The sequence below is a fragment of the Mustela lutreola genome, chromosome 16 (assembly GCF_030435805.1).
Source record: "Mustela lutreola isolate mMusLut2 chromosome 16, mMusLut2.pri, whole genome shotgun sequence".
NCBI lineage: Eukaryota > Metazoa > Chordata > Mammalia > Carnivora > Mustelidae > Mustela > Mustela lutreola.
The window spans coordinates 18,168,060-18,191,678 of NC_081305.1; the positions used below are offsets into that span (position 1 = coordinate 18,168,060).

The 23,619-nt window shown below is 52.9% G+C and overlaps 2 protein-coding genes and 1 long non-coding RNA gene across 11 annotated transcripts in view; 1 reads left to right on the plus strand and 2 right to left on the minus strand.

Annotated features, from left to right (window-relative positions):
* Positions 1–1,229: 1,229 nt before the first annotated feature.
* On the minus strand, positions 1,230–13,957 carry LOC131817915 (uncharacterized). The gene is made up of 5 exons (XR_009348632.1): positions 12,362–13,957; positions 7,155–7,868; positions 3,613–5,777; positions 2,504–2,759; positions 1,230–1,967 (listed from the first exon to the last, which is right to left on the minus strand). It is a non-coding gene; the product is annotated as an uncharacterized LOC131817915 (long non-coding RNA).
* ZDHHC1 (zinc finger DHHC-type containing 1) lies at positions 3,224–22,071 on the plus strand. 8 transcript variants are annotated; one of them, XM_059151764.1, is made up of 14 exons: positions 3,228–3,521; positions 5,701–5,784; positions 7,019–7,137; positions 9,309–9,355; positions 10,718–10,960; positions 13,952–14,127; positions 15,685–15,786; positions 16,144–16,268; positions 16,367–16,525; positions 16,813–16,925; positions 19,824–19,906; positions 20,152–20,245; positions 20,383–20,461; positions 20,565–21,034. In XM_059151764.1, exons 4-14 carry the CDS (start codon positions 9,347–9,349, stop codon positions 20,846–20,848), a joined length of 1,467 nt encoding a protein of 488 aa, XP_059007747.1. In that variant the 5' UTR covers positions 3,228–3,521; positions 5,701–5,784; positions 7,019–7,137; positions 9,309–9,346; the 3' UTR covers positions 20,849–21,034. The 8 variants fall into 8 exon arrangements, with proteins under 8 accessions (XP_059007751.1, XP_059007753.1, XP_059007749.1 ...); XM_059151763.1 differs by lacking the exon at positions 5,701–5,784; XM_059151766.1 differs by lacking the exons at positions 5,701–5,784; positions 7,019–7,137 and having other exon boundaries at positions 3,227–3,521; positions 20,539–21,034.
* The window catches only part of LRRC36 (leucine rich repeat containing 36), a 78,038-nt gene continuing 70,655 nt past the window's right edge, over positions 16,237–23,619 (minus strand). The window contains exons 15-16 of one of the 2 annotated variants that reach the window (XR_009348626.1): positions 19,321–19,433; positions 16,237–16,368 (exon numbers count right to left, since the gene is read on the minus strand). Coding sequence is in view for 1 of the 2 variants with exons in the window: in XM_059151727.1 (XP_059007710.1) it covers positions 19,414–19,433 (20 nt within the window). In the remaining variant the exon portion in view is untranslated. Of the gene's footprint in view, positions 16,369–19,226; positions 19,434–23,619 lie in introns of those variants that run through there. The other variant, XM_059151727.1, reaches the window with a different exon arrangement.

The following is a 23,619-nucleotide window of genomic DNA, read 5'->3' on the forward strand; positions in this document are numbered from 1 at the left end:
CCTCAGAGAGGACAGGGCTGGAGAGGTGGACAGGAACTTGTTCTTCAAGTCCTTGGTAGCCATGTTGTGGTCTTTTAGTTCATCCTAAATGCAAAAGGGACCCCTGGAAGTATCTTACACGAAAGACCTATCAGATGTTATTTTCATATTGAGAAGGTTTCTCTGCTACGGGAGTGGGCAACGTGTTGCTTGCTTTCTTTAGTAGGTGATGCCCTGGGTGGTGTCAGGTTCTGGATTGGATACCTCACTATGTTGACAGACTCTGGAAGACTATGCTCAAACTGCCTGTGCTTTTAAAGAGCAAGTTTGACCAAGGGTACATGACTGGTAGACATTTACCCTTGATCTTGAGGTCATGAGTTTGAGCCCCATATTGGGTGTAGAGCTTAATAAAATTAATTAAATAAATAAATAAAAAGCAATTTGGCCAGAGGGAGTCCTTTTCTCAGAGAGCCTGGCTTGGAATCATGCAGACAGGCATGGAGGGAATTTGAGCTGCCCCTTGGACTTTTGTTTCAAATGAGACCTGTTTTAATTCATTGTATGTGTATTTAACCCTATTTGAAACCCACTGTATTAATTTCCTATTGCTACAATAAGCTGTTGCCACAACACATATTTTAAAATAATACACATTTTTTATCTTACAGTTCTGGACGTCAGCAGCTTGAAGTGGGTCTTACTGGGCTAAAGTCAAGGTGTCAGCAGGCTTGCTCCTTCTGGAGGCTCTTGGGAACAATCTGTTTCCTTGCCCTTTCCAGCCTTGAGGCTGTCTGCATTCCTCAGGTCCTGGCTTCTTCCTTCACCTTCAAAGCCAGTAGCACAGTGTTGTCATATCTCTTTGACCTTTGCTTTCATTATCACATCACCTTTTCCCATTCTGACCCTTGGGCCTCCCTTCATAAGGGCCCTATGACCAACAGTGAGCTGACCTGGAAAATCCTGGATAATCTCCATCATTTCAATCTCCTTAATTTAATCAAAGTCCCTTTTGCCTGGTAAAGTGACATATTCATAGCTTTCAGAGATTAGGATGTGGACACCTTCGGGAGGCCATTACTCAGACTACAACCCACTTTAACAAATAAAGAGAAAGGGGGAACCTGGCTGGCTCAGTCAATAGAGCGTGTGACTCTTGATCTTGGGGTTGTAAGTTAGAGCCCCATGTTGGGTGTAGTGATTACTTAAAAATAAATTTTTTATAAGATTTTATTTATTTGACAGAGACAGCGAGAGAGGGAATACAAGCAGGGGGAGTGGGAGGAGGAGAAGCAGGCTTCCCGCCAAGCAGGGAGCCTGACGTGGAGCTCCATCCCAGGACCCTGGGATCATTACCTGAGCGAAAGGTAGATTCTTAACAACTGAGCCACCCAGGCGCCCCCAAAATAAAATCTTTAAAAAAATATGGAGAGAATGATAAGCCCAGCAACTGGGAGAAGAATGGTCTGGATGTAGGCAGGCAGTTGTTAGGAAGCTAGGGCAGAATCAGCAAGTAAGATGCTGGTGGTCCGGACTGGAGTGGAGTGGGAGGAATGGACACTGGACATGCTGCCTAGTCTTGGGAACTATCTGGTTTAGATGGGCAAAGACCAGGAGGAGACTGGGTAGTTAGTGGTGCCCTTTGGAGGGCGTGAGTGAAGGAACAACTTTGTGGCAGAGACAGAAAGGGTATATAGGGATATGTTGCATTTATATGCCCATGGGACATCCAGGAGACATGCCTGGGAGGTAGGTGGACCCAGGGCCTAGATGGCTGTGACTCTCAGATTCTCTCCCTTCCCTATGGGCATAAATGGGCTCATCCTCTACCTTGATTTCTGGGTCATCATCTCTGTTGGACCCTAAGGTCCTTCAATTCCAGGTAAAGAGTCATCTTGATTGACATCTTAACAAGAGAAATCATCTTGTATTTCTGAGGCCAGAGTAGCAGTGATATTTATTCCACACCGAGTTTGAGTTTATCAGGCCTGGAAACAAGAATTTATATGGTAGAGAGATTAAATCATTTGCACAATGACTCACAACTGACTTTTGACAAAGCAGGAGTTGTTATGTTGCTCATACATTTTAGGCATAGGGATGCTTTCTGTCCAACCTGTTATGAGCAGGTAGCCGGCTAGCTGCTCACCATTTTAGGGCCTTGGAGATATGCATCGGACTGCTGGCAGAAGATAAAGTTTCTTCATTGTTTTTTTGGGGGCGGGGGAAAGCCTGAGCTCATGAGAGAGTCCATTTCCAGTGCTCCCTGGCTTTCAGGGAAGTCAGGTCCAGGAAAGAGAGTCTTCAGGCCCTGGGACCCAGGAAGCAGGCACCTGTCCCTGGCAATCTTTTTTTTTTTTTTTTCCCTTAAGATTTATTTTATTTATTTATTTTTTAAGAGAGTGAGAGGAGAGGCGGAGAGAATCTCCAGCAGAATTCCTGCTGAGTGCAGAGCCCAATGTTGGCCTTGATTCTAAGACCCTGAGATCATGACCTGAGCTCAAATCAAGAGGCAGAGGCTTACCTGACTGAGCCACTCACGTGCCCCTGTCCCTGGCAATCTTGGGGCAGCAGGCATGGCCCCTCAGAGCCCGACCCTGGAAGTCCTGTGATTGGGACAATGGCCGAGGCCTCAGCACCAGAGAGGGCTTGTGACTTCTCAGACTGCTGCTGCAGGAGATCCTGAGTCCTTGGAATAACCTGGGTAAGAAGAGCCCAGTGGAGGCTAAGACTGCATTTCCTACCAGCCTGGAGGATGGGAGCTCACAGTAAGATATTATCTGATTAAAAGAAATACAAAAAGGAGATATTTTGTGCTATATATTTTGCTCTTACACTTCACACTTTATATTATGGGGAAACCTGCATATTGGCTGTACCTGTCTTTCTCTTACCCTATAATCTCCCTGAAGGGCAGGGATCTCATGAGTGTTCCCCATGGAATGTCCAGTGCCGGCACCTACTCATAAAGTGTGCAGGCTGACTGCAGGGGGGGTGGGGGAGTTCTCCCTGAGAGTGGTGGTCTAACTGAAGGGTGTCGTTTTGGGGACAAGTTAGGATTTCGAGAAGACATCTGTGGGATGGGGGGTGGGGGGGGCGGGGATGGGTTTTTGAGGAGAAAAATTGAAAGGGAATGGGGAAAGGGGTCAGCGGGGGTTCTAGGGGTCCTTGATGGGCCCCTCCCCAGGCTCGATGCCCGTGCAAAGCAACGCAGCGCGGTTTGGCCGCTGTGGGGCGCCGTAGCCTGCGCGGTTGCCAGGGGAACGGGCCCAGCGCCTGAAGAGTTCCAGCCCGCGGCGGCCTGGCCCGGCCGTACCACCAGCCTGCTCCAGCAGGATCCCGGGGACTTGCTGGCCCAGCCACCGTCGCGCGGCCCAGGATGGGGCTCTGCTCCGGGCTGCGGCGCCGTCTGGTCCCGGGGATCATATCCGCTGCGAGAGTCTGAAGTGCTGCCGCCCTGGAGGGTGGACGTCCAGGCGCGGGGGCTGAACCACTGGGTGACCTTGGCAGGGCCGATCTGGCTCGGTCGCCGCGACGCGCAGGTGAGGAGCCCCCATCGCCGCCCTCACCTGGAAGCCTGGCCTGAGCCACAAGGGTTGTGGCTGCCCCCGCCCCGCCGTGCTCTGCGCTCACCTGGGCCTGGAGCCCGTGGCTTGGACTCCAGGGACCGGCCAGAGCGCGGGGCTTCCTTCCAGCATTCATCAGGTTCACATATCTGCGTTGAGCGCCTACTGTGTGCCAGACGCCAGGCCACGGAGGACTCCAAGAAACGGCTATCTCCAGAACCCACAGAGTATTTGCGGGTGGGGTGTGTGTGTGTGTGCTGGCACCAGATAGAAGACAAAAGTGATTTTAGGTCGAGATAAGTGCTCTGGTGATGTAATGGAGGGGGCGGGGGTGGTGGTCAGGCAGGGTCTGCTGTAAAACGTGACTTTGAAGCTAAGACCTGAAGGTTGAAAAGAAACCAGCATTGTAAGTAGGGTAAGGGTGTTTGTGGAAGAGGGAAAAGCAAATGCAAAGGTCCAGGGACAGCAAAGTACCATTAAGGAATAGAAAGGGGGAGGGGAGCATTGCAGGGTGTAATGGGGGTTTCAATTTTATACCAGCCGCGGGAGGAAACCGTTGAAAAGTTTGGAAGAGTCTGAAATTTTGAAACGCTCACCTTCCTCTGGCTGCTGTAGGCAGCGCCTTATGACCACACACTAAGTCAGTTGAGGGCCATCCTAATTCTGCCAGGCTAGCTGTGTCTCCTAGAAGTTAGTCCCTCTGAGACCCAGTGTCTTCATCTGTGAAAGGGAGATGTTGTTCCGCATGTTGTTTATGAGAGACAAAGTGATGGATCAGCCCATGGAGACCAGTGATGGAGGAGGTCTCTGAGCTCTCTGAGTTGTGAGGGTTTATAAATGAATTCTGTCAAAGCAGTTAAAGCAGTGCCCCCACACAGAAAAAGTACCCTCTAAATGGTAGTATTATCACTGAAACGATAGGGGAGTAATGATGGAGGCTTGGATTAGGGTGATGGCAGCAGAGATGGTAAGAAATGCTGTAATTTTTCTTATTGAAGGAGAGTTGGATTTAGAGATAGGTGAAGGGTGGTCTCTGCTTTTGTGGAACTGGTGGTTCGCTGTGGGAGATGGGTTTGTAAACAGATAATCACACAAGCTGCAGTAAAGGCAACATTGGTGCTTAATTAGCCAGGTTTGGTTTTTTTTTTTCCTTTTGTTTTTCTTCCTTTGTTTTGACACAACTTTGTTCTTAACGACTGTTTCTTGGTGGGTGTTCCTTAGGGCTTGCTCCTACAATCATGTGAGTTGAATTCCTGGTTAAAATCAACAACCCTTGGCTCCTCAGTGGCCTTGTTTTCACTCCATGTTACTCCACCCTTCTTGTCCCCTTTCCCTGACTGCACTTGAACCCCAAACTGTTTGCAGTGGTTGCTTCAGGAGGAGAATGGTACAGACAATGTTTTCGGACCATGTCAACTCAGGAATGATTGAGGTTTCAGGCTTTTCTTGCTCTAGCATCAAACTTCTGCATGTTGTTTATGCGAGGAGCCCAGCTAGATCTCAGAACAGTGATTGGCAAAGACTAGGAGAACAGCTTGAAGTTCCAGTTTATTTTCTGGGCCTTGTTATGATGTGCATCTTTTAGTCAAACTGGTGCCACTTCCCAGAATTTTAAGGCAAGTGACTTCTCTGACACCTATGAGGAATTTTTGTAAACAAAGTATCTGCCCCCAAACTTCTTCTGTGAATGACTTTTCACATCGTAAAACAGTGTGCACCATGCCACATTTTTCTCCAGCTCCTGTTTAGATTGAAATTGGGCATCTGTTAAATCTTAGTGAAAATTATTTTAAAAGCAGATCCGGGGGGGGAAAAAGATGAAAATATGGTAAGAAGTATCCATGGAAAATCATTCCGGTGGCAACCATAAATCCTCTAGCTTTTCTTAACAAAAAGCAAGATGGCTGTGAGCAAAACCATCCCGTGGTGTGTACCTTCCCTTTGGGTTCTGGAGTCATGGGAAGCAAAGCTTGCCTTTGGCTGAGGACTGGACCAAGGTGCTGCCCAGCGGCTCCTCTGGTGTGCTGCCTGGTGATCCGGTTCCAGCTTTGACAAGACTGTTCCTCACAGCTTTGCAGATGAACCATTCAGAATTGCTTTGGAGAGTGAGAAAGCATTGAACTAAAACCGGACATTCTTTTTGCATGGTCGTTAGGCGGGATTTCCTTGCTTGTCAGGCGTGGTACAGGTCTCTGGAGCCCACATTTGGTCCGCATGGTAGCACAATGGGGCCTGGAGGGTAAGACGTGACACTCCTCAATTATTTGACATAATTTTTTTTTTTTCAAAAGCATTAAATGCATGTGCTAGAAGAAAAATTCAAACAGTGCACAAAGCAAATCTCTCTCACCCCAGCCACTGACTCTTCTGCCCAGAGGCTGGCTGCCCCTGTGTCTGTCTTCTTGCATTTCTTTCCACAGAGAATCTGTGCAAGTAGAAACTTAAACATCTCTCCATCCTGCTTTGTTTTTACTCACTTGGTAGCACGCTCTACAACTAGCTGTCCCACATCTTTCTTTTCCCCTTCACTGTGTATCAAAGATCATTTCATTCCTCCTTGTTCAGATGTTGTATAGCATTTCACTGTGTGGATGTCCCACAGTCAGTTTACATTTTTTTTTTTTTTTTTGTCCTTTATTATTACAAACAAGACTGCAGTGACTCTTTGTGTACTTTGTGACCATATGTATAAGATAAATATCTAGAAATGGAATGACTGGGCCCAAGGGTATGTGTTCTTAAGTTTGGTAGACATTGCCAAATTGCCTTCCAGCTAACTTTTTTTTTTTCTTTGTAAGTGAACCCAACACGGGGCTTGAATTCACAAACCTGAGATCAAGAGTTGCATGTTCTGTTGAAGCCAGGTGCCCTCCCCCAGCCCCCCAGCTAACTTTTTTAAAAAGCTGAGTAAAGGAGACACCCAAAGAGGTGGGTCTGAAATTTGCCTCTGGGTTGCCCAATCTGAGAGACGTAGGGCAGGAACCAGAACCTGGCTCTGTCTCCAGGCCTAGTCCTCTTGTCTAGCTCCAACCTGCCTCTCTCCGTTGGTGGCTCAGGCTCCCAGGCCCTCAGTACCCCTCAACAGCCCAGTTTCTTCTCCTCTGACCCCATCACTCTACCCTCCCAGTTCAGTGGCCTCCTCCTACAGATCCTCTTTAGTAATTAAGTTGATTTTTTTCTGAAATTCTAAGGCAGCTTGCAGGAATGCAGGGTTGCCCACTGCCTCCCCAGGGCTGGGACTTTTCACCTCTGGTTATTTTGAGGGTGCCGTTCATGAATCTCAGAACAGCATTTCCAAAAAAATTTTATTTTTGTTTGGGGGGTGAGAGCAGAAGTGGGCAAGAGGGAGGTGGATCAATCATATAACGATTCTGCAGTTCATAGTGAGAGCTTGAAATGTTAAAGAGTTCCCTCATTTAAATCAGGCATATAAATTAAGGTCACCTAACTTTCTTTTGAAAATGCTATTTTAGGGTTTTAGCAAGTGAGTGTTAACAGGAAGAGACTGTTGTCATCCGGACAATGACCTTCACCTTACTGGGAGAACTGGGAGGGGCCTGTACAGCCCCCTCCAAGCCACCTAAGAAGCCAGGTGGGTTCTTGGCTTACCCAGGCGGTGGGGACCTTTGCCCATAACACTCCATGGGGCCTCTTCACTCTTCACTCTTGTCGTGCCTCCATCTCCACCAGTTTCTGTGACTGCAGAAGGTACATGAAAAGTCTTTTACTAAGGCTCATATATTCCTCTCAGCCCACCAGAGATGTAGCTGGGGCATTGGGTAGTCTAAGGGACCTTGTGGCTTGACCTCTATCTCCTGACCAGTTCCTCCCCAAGCATAAGGCGGCTGCCTTCCCAGGCCCACCCTTTCCCCTCTTGCTCATGCCCTCTTCCCCACTAGGACTAGAAATTTTGTAAAACACCCACCACCTTTATGTGATTCCCCTGCTTTAAAGTTCCTTTGACTCCTGGTGGCCTCTTTAGTAGTACCCAAGCTTCCTTGGGTACTAAGCCTCCTAGGCCCCATGGAATCTGACCCTGCAGCTTCTCAGGACTCAACTCTCTCTGGCTCCATCCCTTGCACACGCCCGCCCTTCCCCCATCCACCCTGTGTTCTGTTACACTGAATGGGTGGCCCTTGCAGGACCCGTTTACCCACTGCCCTGTCTGGGCCCCCAGAAAGCAGGAGCCTGGTCTCATCTGTGTTTACATCTTCAGCGCAATCAGGGGGCTGGGCCCCCAAAGTGCTGACTGGGCCAGTGTGTGAGTGCAGAGGCTGGCCAAGTTGTCCGGGAGCAGAGCCATGCATCGTTCAATCTGGTCTCCTAGAGAAGTGCCGAGAGGAAAGAGACACAGAAGTTCCTGGGTCTGGTGACAGTACTCGGTCCCATCCCTGCTTGAGGCCCCATCTTGGATTCTCTCCGACCTCTCAGCCCTTTTAACCAAAGTCCTTCGGGCCCAAAGAATTTCCCCACAAGGGCCCAGGTTTTGGGGGCAGGTGGCGTGCCAGCTTGGGTGTCTGCTCTGGAGTGCTGCCACTAGAGCAAGGGCTTTAGGCCCAGTAGCAGCATCCCCGTGCCCACAGTCTCATATGAGCAGCACCCTCCCTGGGCCAAGGGTCGCTTGGTTTGGAGTCAGAGCCACCCTCAAGTCCTCAGATGGTGACTCCTCCCACGTCAGGTAATCAGGGAAGCAGCAGCACTGGGGGATGCCTATGGCCACTGCCAGCCCACTCTGGGTAGTGGGGACATGTCAGCCATGTGTCTCTGCACTTTTCTTTAGAAACTTCCTTAAGGAGTAGGGCTGCAGAGATTTGCGGAGGGCTCCCAATTCATGGGTTCTCTTTGAAGTAGTTACCCTGGTGATGATATCACTGGAGAAGTGAGGTGCAAGCCACAAGGATTTGCCCCTGAGCAGTCACCCAGCTCGGCTGTTCACCAAACTTCACCTGATGACCTTTGACTGTTTCCAGAAATCAAAGATTTGTTACCTCTGAGGACATCGAAAATGAAGTTGTGCCAGTTTTTTTTTTGTTTTGTTTTGTTTTTAAATCACCTTTGTCCCTTTGATCAAAGGTGAGATGGTTAGAATGACCATGCAGTGGCCTAGAACTCATGGTAACATGATCTTTAGGACCACTGGTTTAAGAAAGCAGCTTCAACCAACCCCATCACTTTGAAAATTAACCTCACAGAGTATCAGATGCAGCTGCTTCCCTTTGGAGAAATGAGGACAAGCCAGAGGGCTATTTTAAGGATAATTACAATATCTGTCATTTAGGGAGCATTTTTGTGTTAGGGCTTTTCTTACAGGATCACTGATCTACACACAGTCCTGTATCCCTACCCTCCCCCCGTTTTCCAGATGAAGAAACTCAAGCCACTCAGCCAGGACTTGAACCTAAATCTGTTTCCTCCAAGCTGGGGCTCTTTATTCACCTTTCTTTTCACTGTTTCTTATTGAAGACAAAGCAGATGACCCAGGGATTCCACTTGAGTCCCTGAGAGAAAACGAAGGCCACTCCATTTAGCTCAGAGATGAACAGGGCAGACTTGACTTGCAGGCGGCTCTAAGCCTCGGGTGTGATGAAGGGCAGTGGCTAAGTGCGAATGTCCAGCATTCAGGGTAAGAGCCAGTGGTGGGGGCGCTCGGGCAGGAGGGGTGTCTGTATGGTGGCTGTGCAGACTGAGGGCAGAGTGGGCCATGGTTTTGCATGGGCTAGGATTCCACATCATTTATTGCACCCGCATCTCCCTTTATTTCAGATGTTTTCAAGTCAGCAAACATTTACTGAGCAACTACTATGTACAAGGTATGTTGTGGATGCTTGAGGGAAGGTGTGTGGGGAATAGGGGTGAGTGAATCACAGTATTGTTGCTACCTTAGGAGAAACTGGCAGAACAGGGGGATGACACAGTGTTCCGAGTGGCAGAGGGACTTGCCCAATAAAGACTAAGCATGAGAGCCCCCTGAATCTGCTTGGGGCATCAGGTAAAGCTTCCTGGATGCTTAGATTGGGCTCTGACGGTCAAGTCACATTTCGTTGGGCTGAGAAGTGAGGAAGATGTTCTTGGCAGATGTTGCTGAGGGGTGTTTGCTGTACTTTCTGGCATAGTCAGACTTCCTGACCCACGGGCATGGCCTTCTAAAAGTAGAGTCCAGCCGCCTGGGTTTTGTCCCCTGCTCTTGGCCTTCGTACCACGAGTTCTCCCAGTTGTGGCACTGCCTTCCCAGGCTCTAGTCTCACTTCAGTCCCAGAAGATAGTGGGGTTGGGACTCTTCCTTCTGGAATGACTGCACAACCTGCCTGCCTTGCTTGTAATTTTGGCCAGGAGGCCACCTCTTAGATGGAAGGATGGTGACTTGGAGGCTGGGGGAGTGCTGCCACCTGGTGGTCAGCCTCTGAAGGAGGCTCTGCCTCCCGTGAGATCTCAAGTGAGTCAAAGAGTGTCAGCTCACCTTCCTGTTCCCAGTGCACCAGGCCCCGGTTTACCTGGAGAAACATGGTCACCTGCTGGGAGTGAAGCAAGGAGGGATCCTCCCTTATCGGTTGCATGCTGGCTCCTCCTCAGCTAAGAATCTCAGGCAGCCCTTCTGAGGCATAGGAAAGATCGTTTAGGATCTCCCACTGGCCCCTGTCCTAAAGGGAGTATGTGCTGGTCCCGGGACAGAGGCCAGACCCCCTTCTGAGCACCCCTACTCCCTGTTTGCCCTTGCAAAGAGTAAGGGGGCCCTTTCTGACACTTGCATTTGGACCTCAGGACAGAGATGACTAACAGAATCAGCAGGTGTTCTCACAGCTCTGGCCTCAGCCTGATACTGTTAACAGATGACAACATGTCCTACTGGGTTTAACTTTGATGGCTGTGGAGACGGAGCACTTACTTAGAGTAACAGGCGGCCCACTGTGTCCTGAATAGACCCTGGACCCTCCTACCTTGTCTTGGTGGGGGCCAGGGCCAGAGCTTGCTCTGGGGCTTTGAGAAGAGCGCTACACTACCACCCTCCCCCACCAACTGTTGTCCTCATCCTAGGGCGCTAGTTCCCCCCGGCTGGGAGATGGCTTCACGTCCCAGCCTGCTTCCCGCTGCTGAAACCTGGCTGTAGGCATGGGGTTCTGGGCTCCATCCCGGGCCTCAGGTTAACGCTCTCTCTACTTTTTTTTCCTCTGGAGATGAACATCTGCAACAAGCCCTCCAACAAGACAGCTCCTGAGAAGAGTGTGTGGACGGCGCCCGCACAGGCCAGCAGACCCTCGCCGGAGCTGCAGGGCCAGCGGTCCCGTCGGAATGGGTGGAGCTGGCCCCCTCACCCGCTCCAGATTGTGGCTTGGCTGCTCTACCTCTTCTTCGCTGTCATTGGCTTTGGGGTCCTTGTTCCCCTCTTGCCTCACCACTGGGTGCCCGCTGGCTATGCTGTATCCTTGGGAAAGTGTAGTACCTGGAAGTACTGGGGCAGTGGACAGGGCATGACAGGGGCCAGCGGCTGTGCTCTGGGGCCCCCGAGAGTGCAGGCAGGCCCCTTCACTGCCAGGGAGGACCAGCTAGCTGCCTGCCAGCCTGGCTTCCAACCTCTAGGCCTGATGGGGTGAGCAGATGGACCTAATGTGCCTCGGAGCATTTAAAGCCCACACAGCTGGGAACCTCATCAACTGAGGTACCACAAGAGTGATCACAGAAGATAAGCCTTAAAGCTAATTATGTCCAGAGCTTGACGGGATAAATTAGGGAGTAATTATTCCATTTACGAAAGACTTTTTCACTTTTCAAAAAGAGTCATGGTAGAATTCTTTTATATACTAAGTTTCCTGGTATATTTAAAATGTGGTTTTATATAGGGTCAAATAATTATGCTGTACCCGGGGCTGTTTAGGAGCTCCTTGGTTCTGTAAATCAGATTCTTAGGGTGAGGTTGAGTTGACAAGAGGAGGGATAAAGATGCCCTGGAGGCTCCTGGGAACCGTAACAAACACAAACTTGCCTGAGCCTGGTGGTATCAGCCCCAGTTGTGGCCACAACTCACAACTGGGAGCAGGGGACATGGCTACCAGGCTGGGAGATCGGGGCGCAGCAGGTGGCCTCATCGTCCTCATCCTAGACCCCCGAAGGGGGTCTGGCCTGTGGGTCTCCAGGAGAGTGTGCCCTGGTGTGTGTGTGTACTTCACGAAAATGATTTCTTGGGCTTCTTGGGGGAGGAGGACTAGAATGAGCTAAAGGAGGTTCGCAGGGATGAATTTGAAAACTTTGAGCATAGAGTCAGCAGCTCCTTTCTCGGCTGTACCAGGCTGAGCAGCTTCTGCCAGCTCACCGGTTCTCGGCCTCATCCTCTGTCTGGCAGGAAGAGTCCTGTCGGCGTCCCAGAGGACAAGGAACGTGCAGGAGTGTGCGTGTGAGCACTGGAATGTGTGAGCTAGAAAAGTAAGTGTGCTTTGTTAGGAAACTGCAGAGCCCTCCCCTGATGAGTGACAAGGACAGGTGTGTGGAGAAGGACTCTAGAGAAGGTTGTTGTCCTCAGACACCAACAATGTCACTGGGGGGCTTCCTGGTTCACTCGGGCCCAGGGCCATCAGCTCTGTGAAAACTGGCCTTTCCCTGAGGTGACTAACAGGCTTTAGTCAGTGCTCTTAAGTAGAATGCTTCATGAAACATTCCTCCCGTGATCTGCAGTGGGAACACCCAGCACCCAGGATTACCTGGGTTTTGGCCACCAGGGTACCTGGGAAGCCGGGAAAATAACCACATGGTTATAACTCATGGTGGGAGTAAGTACAGTTGCTCCCAGTACCCAGCCAAGCCCCGCCTTTCCTTTCGTTACCTACCAGGTGCCTGCCTCTTGTCTGTTCCTCTCCAGGTCTCAGCTGAGGTGATCTGTCCTCAGGGCAGCCTTCTGGATCCCATCAGACTAAATGAGGCCATAGTTACTTAGTCCCATGAACTTCCTCTGTTGTAATCAACCTATTATGTGATTAACATATTAGGTCCCACCTGACTGTAGGCTCCTTGGGGTGAGGGACTAAGTCTGTCTTGCTCTTCCTATTGCCCTTCGGGCCGGGTGTAGACAAGGACCTCAGTTGAATGAATGAACCAAGGGGTGGGGAGGGGAAGGAGTGTTGGAGCAGCCAGGAAGCTAAATGTTTGCTCAATATTCTGTGTGTCTGAAGAGAGGCTGGAAGGGTGAGGAGTAGAGGTTGGTGATAGGAATAGTAGACTAACTTGAGAGCCAATGAGAGCCACTGTAGAAATTGAAGCAGGCAAGGTTTTAGGTTTAAGCTATTCAAAGCTCACTTCGGGACCAAGTGCAGGGCCGGCTCAAGGGCACACAGACTGGAGGAACAGTCAGGAGACTGGAATAACCCAGGGAAGGGGTGAAGGCCTGAGCTACAGCAAGGGCCATAGGGACAGAGAGGTTGTGATAGTCTGTGGGACTCGAATTCAGTTGTGGTACAGCACCTTAGGGCAGAGCCTTGCTCATGCAGACAGGTAGGGAAGTTTAGCCACTGGGAGGAGGAGGAAGAAAGAAAAAGGAGGTTGGGCTGCCGATGGATGGGAGGATAAATGGTGGAAGGAAGGTGTCTGCCTGGTTAGCAAGAGAATGGAAGGATGGATGGGTAGACAGATGGATAACTGGATGTATGATAGATGGTGAATGGCTGCCTGGGTAAAGTCTCTCGGCAAATTTTTACTAATTTAGATTTTGAAGCAAGTTGTCAGCATACTTGTCCCCAGTATTTGGTCTAGTCATTGAGCAGATAGGTCCTAGAAGATCTATATTTTAGCTCCAGGAGTTAGCCATGCTGCCCCTGGCCAGGCCCTGAATATGTTAGGTCACCTTAGCACCCTCAGCCCTAGGTCTCCAAGTAGCTGGTCTCCAGTAGGGGAGGTGCTGGGTATATGGGACACTGTTTACAAGTGATTCTCCATCTGGCCCAGTTGCTGAGAAAGGATGGCTGCTTCCCTCTCAGAGTTGACTTCCTATGAAGGCAAGAGAAACAAAATTAGAATTTATATTTTGGGTTCCTTGGCCTTAGAGGATAATTTCCTTCAGTCTCACTTCATCATTTAGCATCTGAAACTAGATCATTTGGATTTTGAGGTCAGATCAGCCAGCCCCTGTGCCTGTCCTGGAGGAGTGAGGCCAGAGCCCTCTGGTTGGGCCCCACAGCAGCAGTAGGCAGTAGCTTGTGAGCTTTGTTACCAGATGGCTCCTCTCTCCCATCTAGGGCATGGGTATGCTGAAGAGGTCTGACAAGAAAGCTCTTGTGGGGATGGAGGTAGGAGGTGGCACAGGCAGAGAGAGTCACATGAGAGAGTCACATGGAGATAGCCAGCTGTTGTCTGGCTCCAGAAAGTTGGGGAGGGGCCTTCCAGCCAGCAGAGTGCGGAGTTGAGTCTTTAACCTGCTGGGCCAGTGCATGGGCGCCATCTTTGCTGGCCATCTCGTGGTTCACCTGACTGCTGTCTCCATCGATCCAGCAGATGCCAATGTGCGGGACAAGAGCTATGCAGGGCCACTGCCCGTCTTCAACCGTAGCCAACACGCACATGTCATTGAAGATCTGCACTGCAACTTGTGCGACGTAGATGTGTGAGTGAGTGTGGGCTGAGGGTGTGTGGGTGGCAAGTGTGCCCCGGGAAACTGCCAGTGGGCACTCCATGCAGAGTGGGGCAGGCCCAAGGCTTTAGAGTGATCCTGATGCCTCAGAACCCTTGTGTTTTACCTAGTCAAGAATCTTGATAGAGTGACAGAGAACTGGGTGGAGAAAGAGATTGGAAACAGAAGATGAGGAATGGCATTTCCAACAGTTAAAGTAGGAAACATTTGGCACTGCCACAGACTTTCCTAATGACTAACTCTGCCAGTAAGCCCCAACCCTCCCCCCCCCGCAATTCTCACAAGCATTTCCAGAGGGGGCAGGAGGGGAATTAATGCTTGAGTACTTATCATGTGCTAAGTGCTTATGAACAACCCTGCAGGGTGGGCAGCATCTTCATCAGCAGAGCCCAATGCTGCAAAAGGCTGAGAGGCCTGCCTGAGGTCATATTGCTGTTGGATAGCAGAATCAGATTCACAACCCAGCCTGCTTGGCCCCCAAGCCTGTACTGTTATCCTCAGTTACGCATGAGGAATCTGAGACCCAGAGATGCCAAGTAACTTCTTCCAGATCACACTGCTAGTGGGAAGGGCAGTCAGAACGTGCAGAGCCCATACCCCCTTGGCTGTTCGGGACTGCCTCCCTAGGCCCCTCCCTACCCTCCTGGAGCTTCCAGCCTCAGGCAGGGGTTTGGGGATGGGGGTATGGTCCAAGCAAGGCTAGCTCCACAGTTCTAATCTTAAGATTTAACAGCAGACTGTTGAAGGTGGTGTGTCCACAGGACAGAGTAAGAGCCAATGGCATTAAGGCACTGGAGAGTTTGGTGTCAATCATCCTTTCCTTCACTAGGCACCAGTCAGTGCATTGTTCTTTAGTGGATGCTATGGCAGTGGCTACCCACTCCGTATTGTTCTGAGGGAAAGGGTTGCAGCTCACTCCTTCACAACCCTTTGGGCTTGCATCCCCTGCGGTGAAGTGTTCATCTAGATGTCAGCTTACTCCTCTACTTTTGGCTCTCTTTAGGTAGCCCAGACAGACTGAGGTTTTCTAGAAGAATGCCAGTAAAATTCCCATAGACTGGCAGGGAAGCAGGGACTCAAAAAATGGAGAATTCAGAAAAAACCAGTGCATGCCCTGGACCTAGCAGCATTGCCTGGTCCCAGACCTGCACCGTCTCCTGGCGGGGCTCAGGGGTCCTTGCTTGGAAAGGAACCCCCATTTCCATTTCATACCACCGTCATGCAGGTGTGCAGTCCCAGAGCGGGAAGGTGTAAAGCCTTCCAACCACTCCTTACTGCCTTGGAGTCCCCTGGCTTTTCAGAAGCGAGGCCTCCTGTGGGTGCTCTGCTTTGCAGTGCCACCAGAGGGCATGCACGCCACCTGTCGCCACGCTCCGTGGTGGAGCGGAGGGCCTGGTGGATAACCTGCTCCAGGTCTGGTGTCTGGGTCCCTGGGTCCCTCTGCCGCCGCCTCCGCTGCCCAGCAGTCTGCGGGGAAAGTGCGGAAAAAGCTAGCCAACCACGTTGTGCCCCTCCCACCCCTTCCCGCAGGAGCGCTCGCTCCAAGCACTGCAGCGCCTGCAACAAGTGTGTATGCGGTTTTGACCACCACTGCAAGTGGCTCAACAACTGCGTGGGCGAGAGGAACTACCGGTGAGAGCGAGACACAGGCCGCACCTTTGGCTGGGGATGCATGGGTCTGAGTGTGAGCCAGGGACTCTGAGTCTGCATATGTGGCGCGGCAGGGGTGCTGTGCATTAGCGTGGGCTGGTCTGAGGGCGATGCTCCTGATGGCTGCCTCCTGGGACTGCTAAGCATGGGTTTGGGGTCTTCTTCGTGCTGGGGCAGCCTACCAAATTAATCTTTGCCCTAAGCCATTGACTGCATGAGGAGTTGGGGATGTGGGGTTATAGGCCTGGGTCCCCCTCCCATCCATGGGCCCTTCTGAGTTCTGGGCCCTTACCCAGCTGGAGCACCTGGGTGCTGACAGCTGCCCACGGCTGGGCCCAGGCTCTTTCTACACAGTGTGGCATCTGCCCTACTGGGTGTCCTGCTCCTCGTGCTGGTGGCCACTTACGTCTTTGTGGAGTTCTTTGTCAACCCCATGCAGCTGCGCACCAATCACCACTTTGAAGGTCAGTTCCAGCTCCTGGCTCACTCTCGCCCTCCAACCCTGGGTCTGTTCCGGTCACTGGTCATAGCCCCAGATGAGCAGTCTGCCTGTGCCTTGCAGTCCTGAAGAATCACACAGATGTATGGTTTGTGTTCCTGCCCGCTGCCCCTGTGGAGACACAGGCTCCTGCCATCCTGGCCCTGGCGGCCCTACTCATCCTTCTGGGCCTGCTTTCCACAGCCCTGCTGGGCCACCTGTTCTGCTTCCACATTTATCTCAGTAAGTTGCCCCCTCCCCTGCCTACACACACACACACACACACACACACCCCTAAACCTACGCCTGCCTTGCAGGGGATAGGGGTCCCTAGGCCGCAGGGAGGTACCAGCTGTGCTGTAGAACCCTGAAGCTTTCTTAGTACTGCCTTTCTGTGGTGCCTTGGTCTCACTTCATGGGTTAGTGTATTTGGGGACAGTGATTTTAGGCTGGGGCTGGGCACCCTCCCTTACCTTCTGAACTCTAGGATCCCCTTTCCACTGCATTGAGCCCTCTCCTCACCCCCTCAGTGTGGCACAAGCTCACCACCTATGAGTACATCGTGCAGCATCGCCTGCCACAGGAGGCAAAGGGGGCCCACAGGGAGCTCGAGTCATGTCCCCCCAAGATGCGGCCCATTCAGGTATAGAAGTGGCTCAGAGGGCTAAGGGGGTGGGTGTTGGGGCCTGGGTGTGGGAGGGGTTGTGGGCTGTGTTGAAAGCAGCAGTGATGAGACAGGGCAAAGGGAAGTAGGCCTGGAACCGGAGCTGGATTAGGAGATGCTGGAGGCAATAGGAGCGAGGCCAAGCCTATACTAAGCATGTGTCTGCTGAGTGGACACAGCCAGAGGGAGCTCTGTGTTTCCCTGACCCCATGTACACTCCTGCGCAGGCTCCAGGCATGTATTAGAGGTAGGAATGTGGGAGCCTGAAAGTAGGAGCCTCCAAGCGAGCATCTTGGGGTTGTAGAAGGGAGAGGGATGGACTAGCAAATAGGTAACGAGGATGGAGCCATGAGTTCTCTACACCCCTCCACCCCCATGCCCCTGAGCCCTTGTACCCACTACCCTATTTAATCTTTAAAAGATCCCATGAGGCAGGTAATGTGACTGTACCCATGTTGCAGATGAATCTGTTGAGGCCAAGAAGGGTTAAATAAGTTGGGTTTGGGCAGAGTTAAGGTCTTTGCACTCTGAAGCAGGAACCCAACAGCCCAGCTCCTGACCAGTCTATCCCCATTCCCACGCCCCGTGGCTTCCTGAGGTTAGTAGCTGGGGGAGGGGGTGGTCCAGTTCTTGGAGCCCCCAGGGACTGGGAAGGCAGGGGGCCCAGGCAGGCCTTGCTGGGAAGGCTGAACTCTGGATCCCAAATCCTCATGGCAACTAGATGCAAACACAGGCTGGTGGGCGGGTTGGGAGAAGGCTTGGGACCCCGCCTCTCCTGTTGTCATTGCTAGGGGTGGGCCAGGCTCCCAGGCCTGGGAGGCCTGGGGGAATGCTGACTTTTGGTGGCAGCCCCCCTGCCACATCACTGTATACATAAATTGGTGCCTGGCACTGAACCCATCTAAGTGCAGTGGCAGCCATCCTGGGAGTGGGCATCTTCTCCATACCCACTTCACAGAGGAGACAGGCTCAGAAACACAGGCAAGGGACTTTCTCAAGCTTCATAATCAGTACCCACTGAGGCAGGGCTTGCCCTAGGATGCTTAGACTGGAGGGCTCTAGAACCCTGCCCTGTAGTCACTGCCTGCCTAGGCTTGGGAGTCAGGTGTGGCAGCAAAAGCAGCAAGGGCATTTAATATCCTCTGCACGTGACCTGAGAGAGGCCTCCCCAGGGGGAGGAGGGATATGCTTGTCCCATTGCAGAGAGGACAGTGCCGAGGTGAGAGGTACCATTTTGAATGTGCACATTTTGAAGGGCTCTGTGAGAGGATCCTGGGAACAGCTGTGATGAGGGGAAGGAGGTTTGAGTGGGGACACCTTGGTATACCCTCAAAAACTTCCCCAGCTGGCTAGGGCCTGCCTCTTGTCTCATCCTGGCCCCTCAGGTTTCTGGGACCATCCTCTGCTGCTGCTGTTCCCACCCTTCCTGCCCCACCCACTTCTGGAGCACAGGGGCACTAGGGTAGGCTTTACCCCTGTCTGCTGGGCCCTGGAGGGGTGCTGAGTCCACACTGAGGAAGAGGAAAGATGTGACCTGAGTGTTACCTGGAGGTCCTAGTCATTGCCTTGAAGCCCCAGTCTCACAGCTGGCCTCTGACCCCTTTTCTAGTGTTCCTCTGATGAGGCTGTCACCCCCACCCCGCCCCTCCACACACACTACTTTTCACAGGGCTAGCCTGGGCATTGACTGGGGATGAGGCTTACCCTGGGCCTCAGTTTCTGTGTCTGTACAGTCAGCATGGGACCAGCTGGGCTTTGTCCCCCAGATCTGCCAGGGCCCTGAAGGCAGCCTCCCCACCCCCACCCTGAGCAGGAATGCGGGAGGGGCCCCACTCTGGAGCCGTTGCCCCCAAACATAGGCTTGTTTTAGAGACAGTGTTGCTGTTACAGTGTCATCTCTGCATTAGTCAGGACGCCTGGGTCTCCATGGAAACGACTTCAGAGCAGGCGACAGCTGGTCCTGTTGCCCTCCCCCACCCGGTGGGGGTGGGGCATCGTTGTCCTGGCTCTGCCCTATACCCTCCATACTCAGGTTGGCTTTTTCCTAGCTTTCGTCTCCTCATCTGCATCCTCATGGGCGTCCTGAGTGCTGGATGGTAGCCCAGCCCATTTCTGTAACCTCCTGGCCCCAGGTCCCTGTACTTTCAGGGGTTGGGTCTGCCACTCCCAGTGTGGCTGTGAGGATCAGTGATTAAAGTAGACACAGAACTTGCCTATAAGCCTGATCCCCGATGGGGCTGTGGTGCTGTTTTTTCTCCACTTCTTAATGCCTCCTCTTTTGAGGTGGGGGAGACCTCGCATTGTCCCACCAGTCCCATCACTGCCCGCTTCTACCTCTCCCACCGTCCCAGGTAGCCAAGATTGTGGCTGGTACCTTGAGGACTTAGCTCCAGTCCATCATGCACACAGCCTTGGGTCCACACTCCGGCATGTGAGCGGCTAGCCAGTCTCCCAGCAAGGGTAAAAATCAGTTTAGAGACTGGAGCCCTGGGAGAAGAGAAGGACAGGAGAAGGTTACTCTGAGAGCTGCTTCCCCACCACCCACTTTGGCCAGAGCAGACTGGGTGCATTCAACCTATGAGGCTGGGGGCTTCCTGGAGGAAGTTTGACTAGGTGAAGTAAAGCAGATGGTAGGGAGGGGTAAGGTCCAGAAATGGGTATTTTAAGCCTTGGCCTGCAAGAGGGATTTGCCCAGTATAGCTGGAAAGCTTGGAGGATAGTCATAGATCTCTGCACGCAGACTTGCCAGAGAGACCAGTGAGAAGGGGGTGTTCTGTATAGGATGGGGTATTGTATACAGGATGGGATGGGCTCAGGACCCAGAAAGCCTTGGATCCAGACCTGGCCCCCAGCCTCCCTGACCCACATCTTCCCCAGGAGATGGAGTTCTACATGAGGACCTTCAGCCATGTGCGCCCAGAACCCCCTGGCCAGGCCAGGCCTGCCACAGTGAATGCCAAGTGAGTGCAGCCTGGGCATGTGCCACCTGGACATCTCTCATTGGCATGGCAGGGACATCTGAGGTGGGGGAAAAGGGGTAGACCAAGGCCAAAGTATAGGTCTGGGTCCAGACTGGCATGCCCTTAGAAAAATCAATGCCCTTTTCTGTGTGCCAGGAAGAGAAGCTTATTAGAGGACCTCCTGTGGGGCGGGATTTGAGGGAACAATGACCATCCAGCGATCAATCCTTCCTCTTCCCCCTCAGTCTTTCTCAGTTCTTTGCTACCCAAGGCCAAGTGGAAGCCCTGCCACCCTCTTCCCCAGAGACTCGGGCTCTGTCCCCCCGGATCCAACCCCAGGTAAGGGGGACTGTGCTGGCCTCCTTACCCAGGAGTAAGGGGATGGAAAAGAACCCTCTAACCTGCCCCACTCCTCTGCTTCTTTGGGGGATGTGCAAGTCTAGGGAAGGGGGACTCAGGTTCTCCCCTCTCTGCAGAAAAAGAGGAAGCGGCGAGCATATAAGGTGCCAACCTCTGGGACCTTGGACCCTGAATCGCAGCTGCCTAGGCTGCCAGGTGAGTGTCTCTTCCTGACTGTATCCTGAGCTCTGAAAGAAGGAAAGGTAGGGTCCCGAGAGTGTCACAGTCCCCAGTTTCACATTTTCCTCCATCCCTGCAGGGCCCCGGGCCCCAGGCCACAGCTCCAGCTCCTTGTCCGATTCCGCTGGTGCCAGCCCAGTGCACGCCGCTGGGCCTGCAGGCGCCTACCACTCGGCATCAGCCGAGTCCATGGACGAGATTCCAGTGGCACAGACCCGCCTCGGCAGCGCGGCTCTGGCCGCCCCAGGGGGCAGGGGCCGAGAGCCTGGGCTGGCGCTGCAGGTGCGTGCGCCGGCGGTTTTCGTGAGCCCGAGCAGCGGCAGGCCCGGGGCGCGGGGCAGCCCGGAGGCCGACCTGGATTAGTCAGGAGGAGAGGCAGGAGGGCCAAGGAGTAGCGGCCAGCCCGGATTCTCTATGCAAAACCCCCACCCTCGCCGCACGGAGTGCACTTTAGGAGCCCCTGCGGTCGGCGGGATGGGACCCCTTCTCCCATGACTCAGCAATACCCGCCCCACCGGCCATCATGCTCCAATAAAAAAAATTTTTTTTAATGCTTTTGTGGACTTACTGCATACTTTCTTAATGGCAAGGTCCACAGGCCATCCTGGAGCTGGACCATTGTCAGTAGGCCTAGGGGTGGGGTGGGAGGGTCTCGTACATTGAGAGTCAGCACCCAGATTGTCATATGGAACGGACTGAAGGCGCTCTATTACAAAGCTCCTGGTTGTGGAAAGTACTCGGAAGGCTGCTTGGAGGTTGTTATTTTTCTTGAAGATTAGGGTTTATACTTGAAGAGGGAAAGCAGGCTTTTGGATCCGGAGGCAGGAGCAGAGACTGCGAGGCTGCTACCGGGGTAGAATGGGAATAAAGGAGTACGCAGACGCCAGAGGTCCTGGAACTTTTTCCTGCAGTTGGGATGGCAGTCGGTGTACCAGGATTCTGGGGCTGGTCACTCGATTCGCTTATTGTTCCCTCTTGCTCCCAGTGCCTGGGGATGCTGCATGTTAATTGGAAAGCTGTGGTCTTGAGCTCTAGACCCCAATGCCATTGATGGAGGGGCCTTCTCGCTCCCCAGCCTAACTTCCCGCCCCCCCCGCCCCCACCTTCTGTACCCTTCCACCACCCCCTCCCGCTCCAGCTCCCAAATGGCCTTGGGTTGTGGCTCTGAGAAGCTTCATCTCCCCCGTGGAGGTGGAGGCCTGCTTTGAACTTTGGACGAAGCCCCGGATGAGGCTGTTTTCCCATTAGGGGGTCATCCGAGGATGTCCAGAGCTGCAAGGAGCGGGTCTCTCCCAGCGTGAAAGCCATGGAGCTGCCCTGGAGCTACTGGACAAGGCTTAAACAGTAGCTCCGCCCCCCCCCCCAGCCCGTGGAGCGCGGAGGGGGCGGGGTCTGGTGGGTGGGGCCAGCGTGACCTTGGTCATTCTCCCGCCGAGACAGCCCTCGGGGTGGGACTCGCTGTCTCTATGGAGACCGAGAAACAGGGGATAATACGGCGGAACCGCCCGGGCTGCAGTCCCGCCCTGGAGCCGGCAGGGAGCAGAGCTTTGGAGCTGCCTGGTCTCGCGTCTGTCGGTCCATTCTAGCGTCTTTCTGTCAACTGAACACGCACTGCAGGAACAGCCACCAGGTGGAAGCAGGTAAGAGACCCGGGCGCCGACCACCCTAATCCGTATCCTGCATGATAAGGAAGGAGGTGGGGTGGAAGCGCCCTGGAAGGGGTTCCAATCCCAGATGGTACCGAGCCAGTTGAGCGGCCCAACCCTGGGCCCCAGGCGTTCCTCCCCCACCTCCGAGGCCGGCTGATTGATGACTCCAGCTGTCCCAGTGGGGGCCAGCGAGTGGCCTCCGTTCTTGGGCGTGGCTGCTGCATCCTTGGCCTGCTAGACTACTGGGACTACGGCCTGTGACCGGACTCCACCTGATTAGTACCAAGAATCCTTCCCACAGACAAGAGTGAGCACTGGATGCAGGATCCTGCCAGTCACCTGGGACAAGCATCTGTGGCCCGCAAGCTCCCCCAGACTTTACCCTTGGTCTGGGTCTCTGGATCCCTGGTGGGAGGCTGCAGTAGAAGGAGGGAAGGGAATGCTGTGTGGCCTGGGATTGTGGGCCCACGGTCATTACAATGTAGGGGCTGTGGGACCAGTCCCAGAAATTGCAACTTAGGGACGGGTGAGGGTGGTTACTGGGGAGGGTTTTCAGTGTTAAGGCCAGCGGTAAATATAAAGGGGGTGTAGTTCCTTAGGGGCCCAGGCTGTGGTCACTGGAGGCCTTAGGATAAAAGGTAGAAGTAGATGTTTGCTGAGGACATGACTGAGGGTGTGGTCAGGCGGCTGCACTGGAGATGCAGTGTGTGCTCAGGAGTCGATATGGGGGCTCTCAGTGCAGTAACTAGGAGTCTGGAAATGCAAGTCTGTGGGTGTGGACACTTGGGGAGCTTCAGGGCGGGGTTGAGCATGAGGCCAGAAAACTGGGTTGCGGACAATGGTTACAGGTCTATGGAGAGGGGGTGAGTTGTGAAGCTCTGGTTGGGGGGCTCAGTAAGAGCTGTGGATATGTTGGGGGGTCCTAATCCCAAGACTGGGGTGTGTGTGGATGGAGGCAGCTGTAGTGGAGGGCTGAAGGTATGATCAAGGAGGCCTCAGTACTGGGCTGTGATACATGAAGGGAGTTTCAGTGCAGGGCTGTAGCTATGTTCAGGGGACTGCAGGGGGACTGTGAAGGTGTAGTAGGGACACTTTAGTGCAGGGCTGAGGGTATTATTGGTGGGTTTCTGTACTGAGCTGTTAACGGATGTGTGTGGGGGGGTGCTGCGGTAAAGGTCTAGGCCCTCAGTCCCACGGCTGGTTAAGGGTGCGGTCAGGGGAATAAGGCCGAGAATGTTGAGTGCCAGGGTTGAGTGCATTCAGCTATGGCAGTGTGGACTGGTGTGACGGTGCTCAGGGTGTGGCCAGGGGCTTCCATGGAAGATTGAAGGTGGGGGAAGTATTGAAAGCTGGGGAAGTATGCTTCAGCATAGGGTGTAGGTGTGAGGATTATACATAGTTCCAGTCACCAACATGCCTCTGGGGGCTCATAACTCTACAACCCCTACCCATGCTAGTCCCCAAATCACCTGCTCCTCCTAAGCT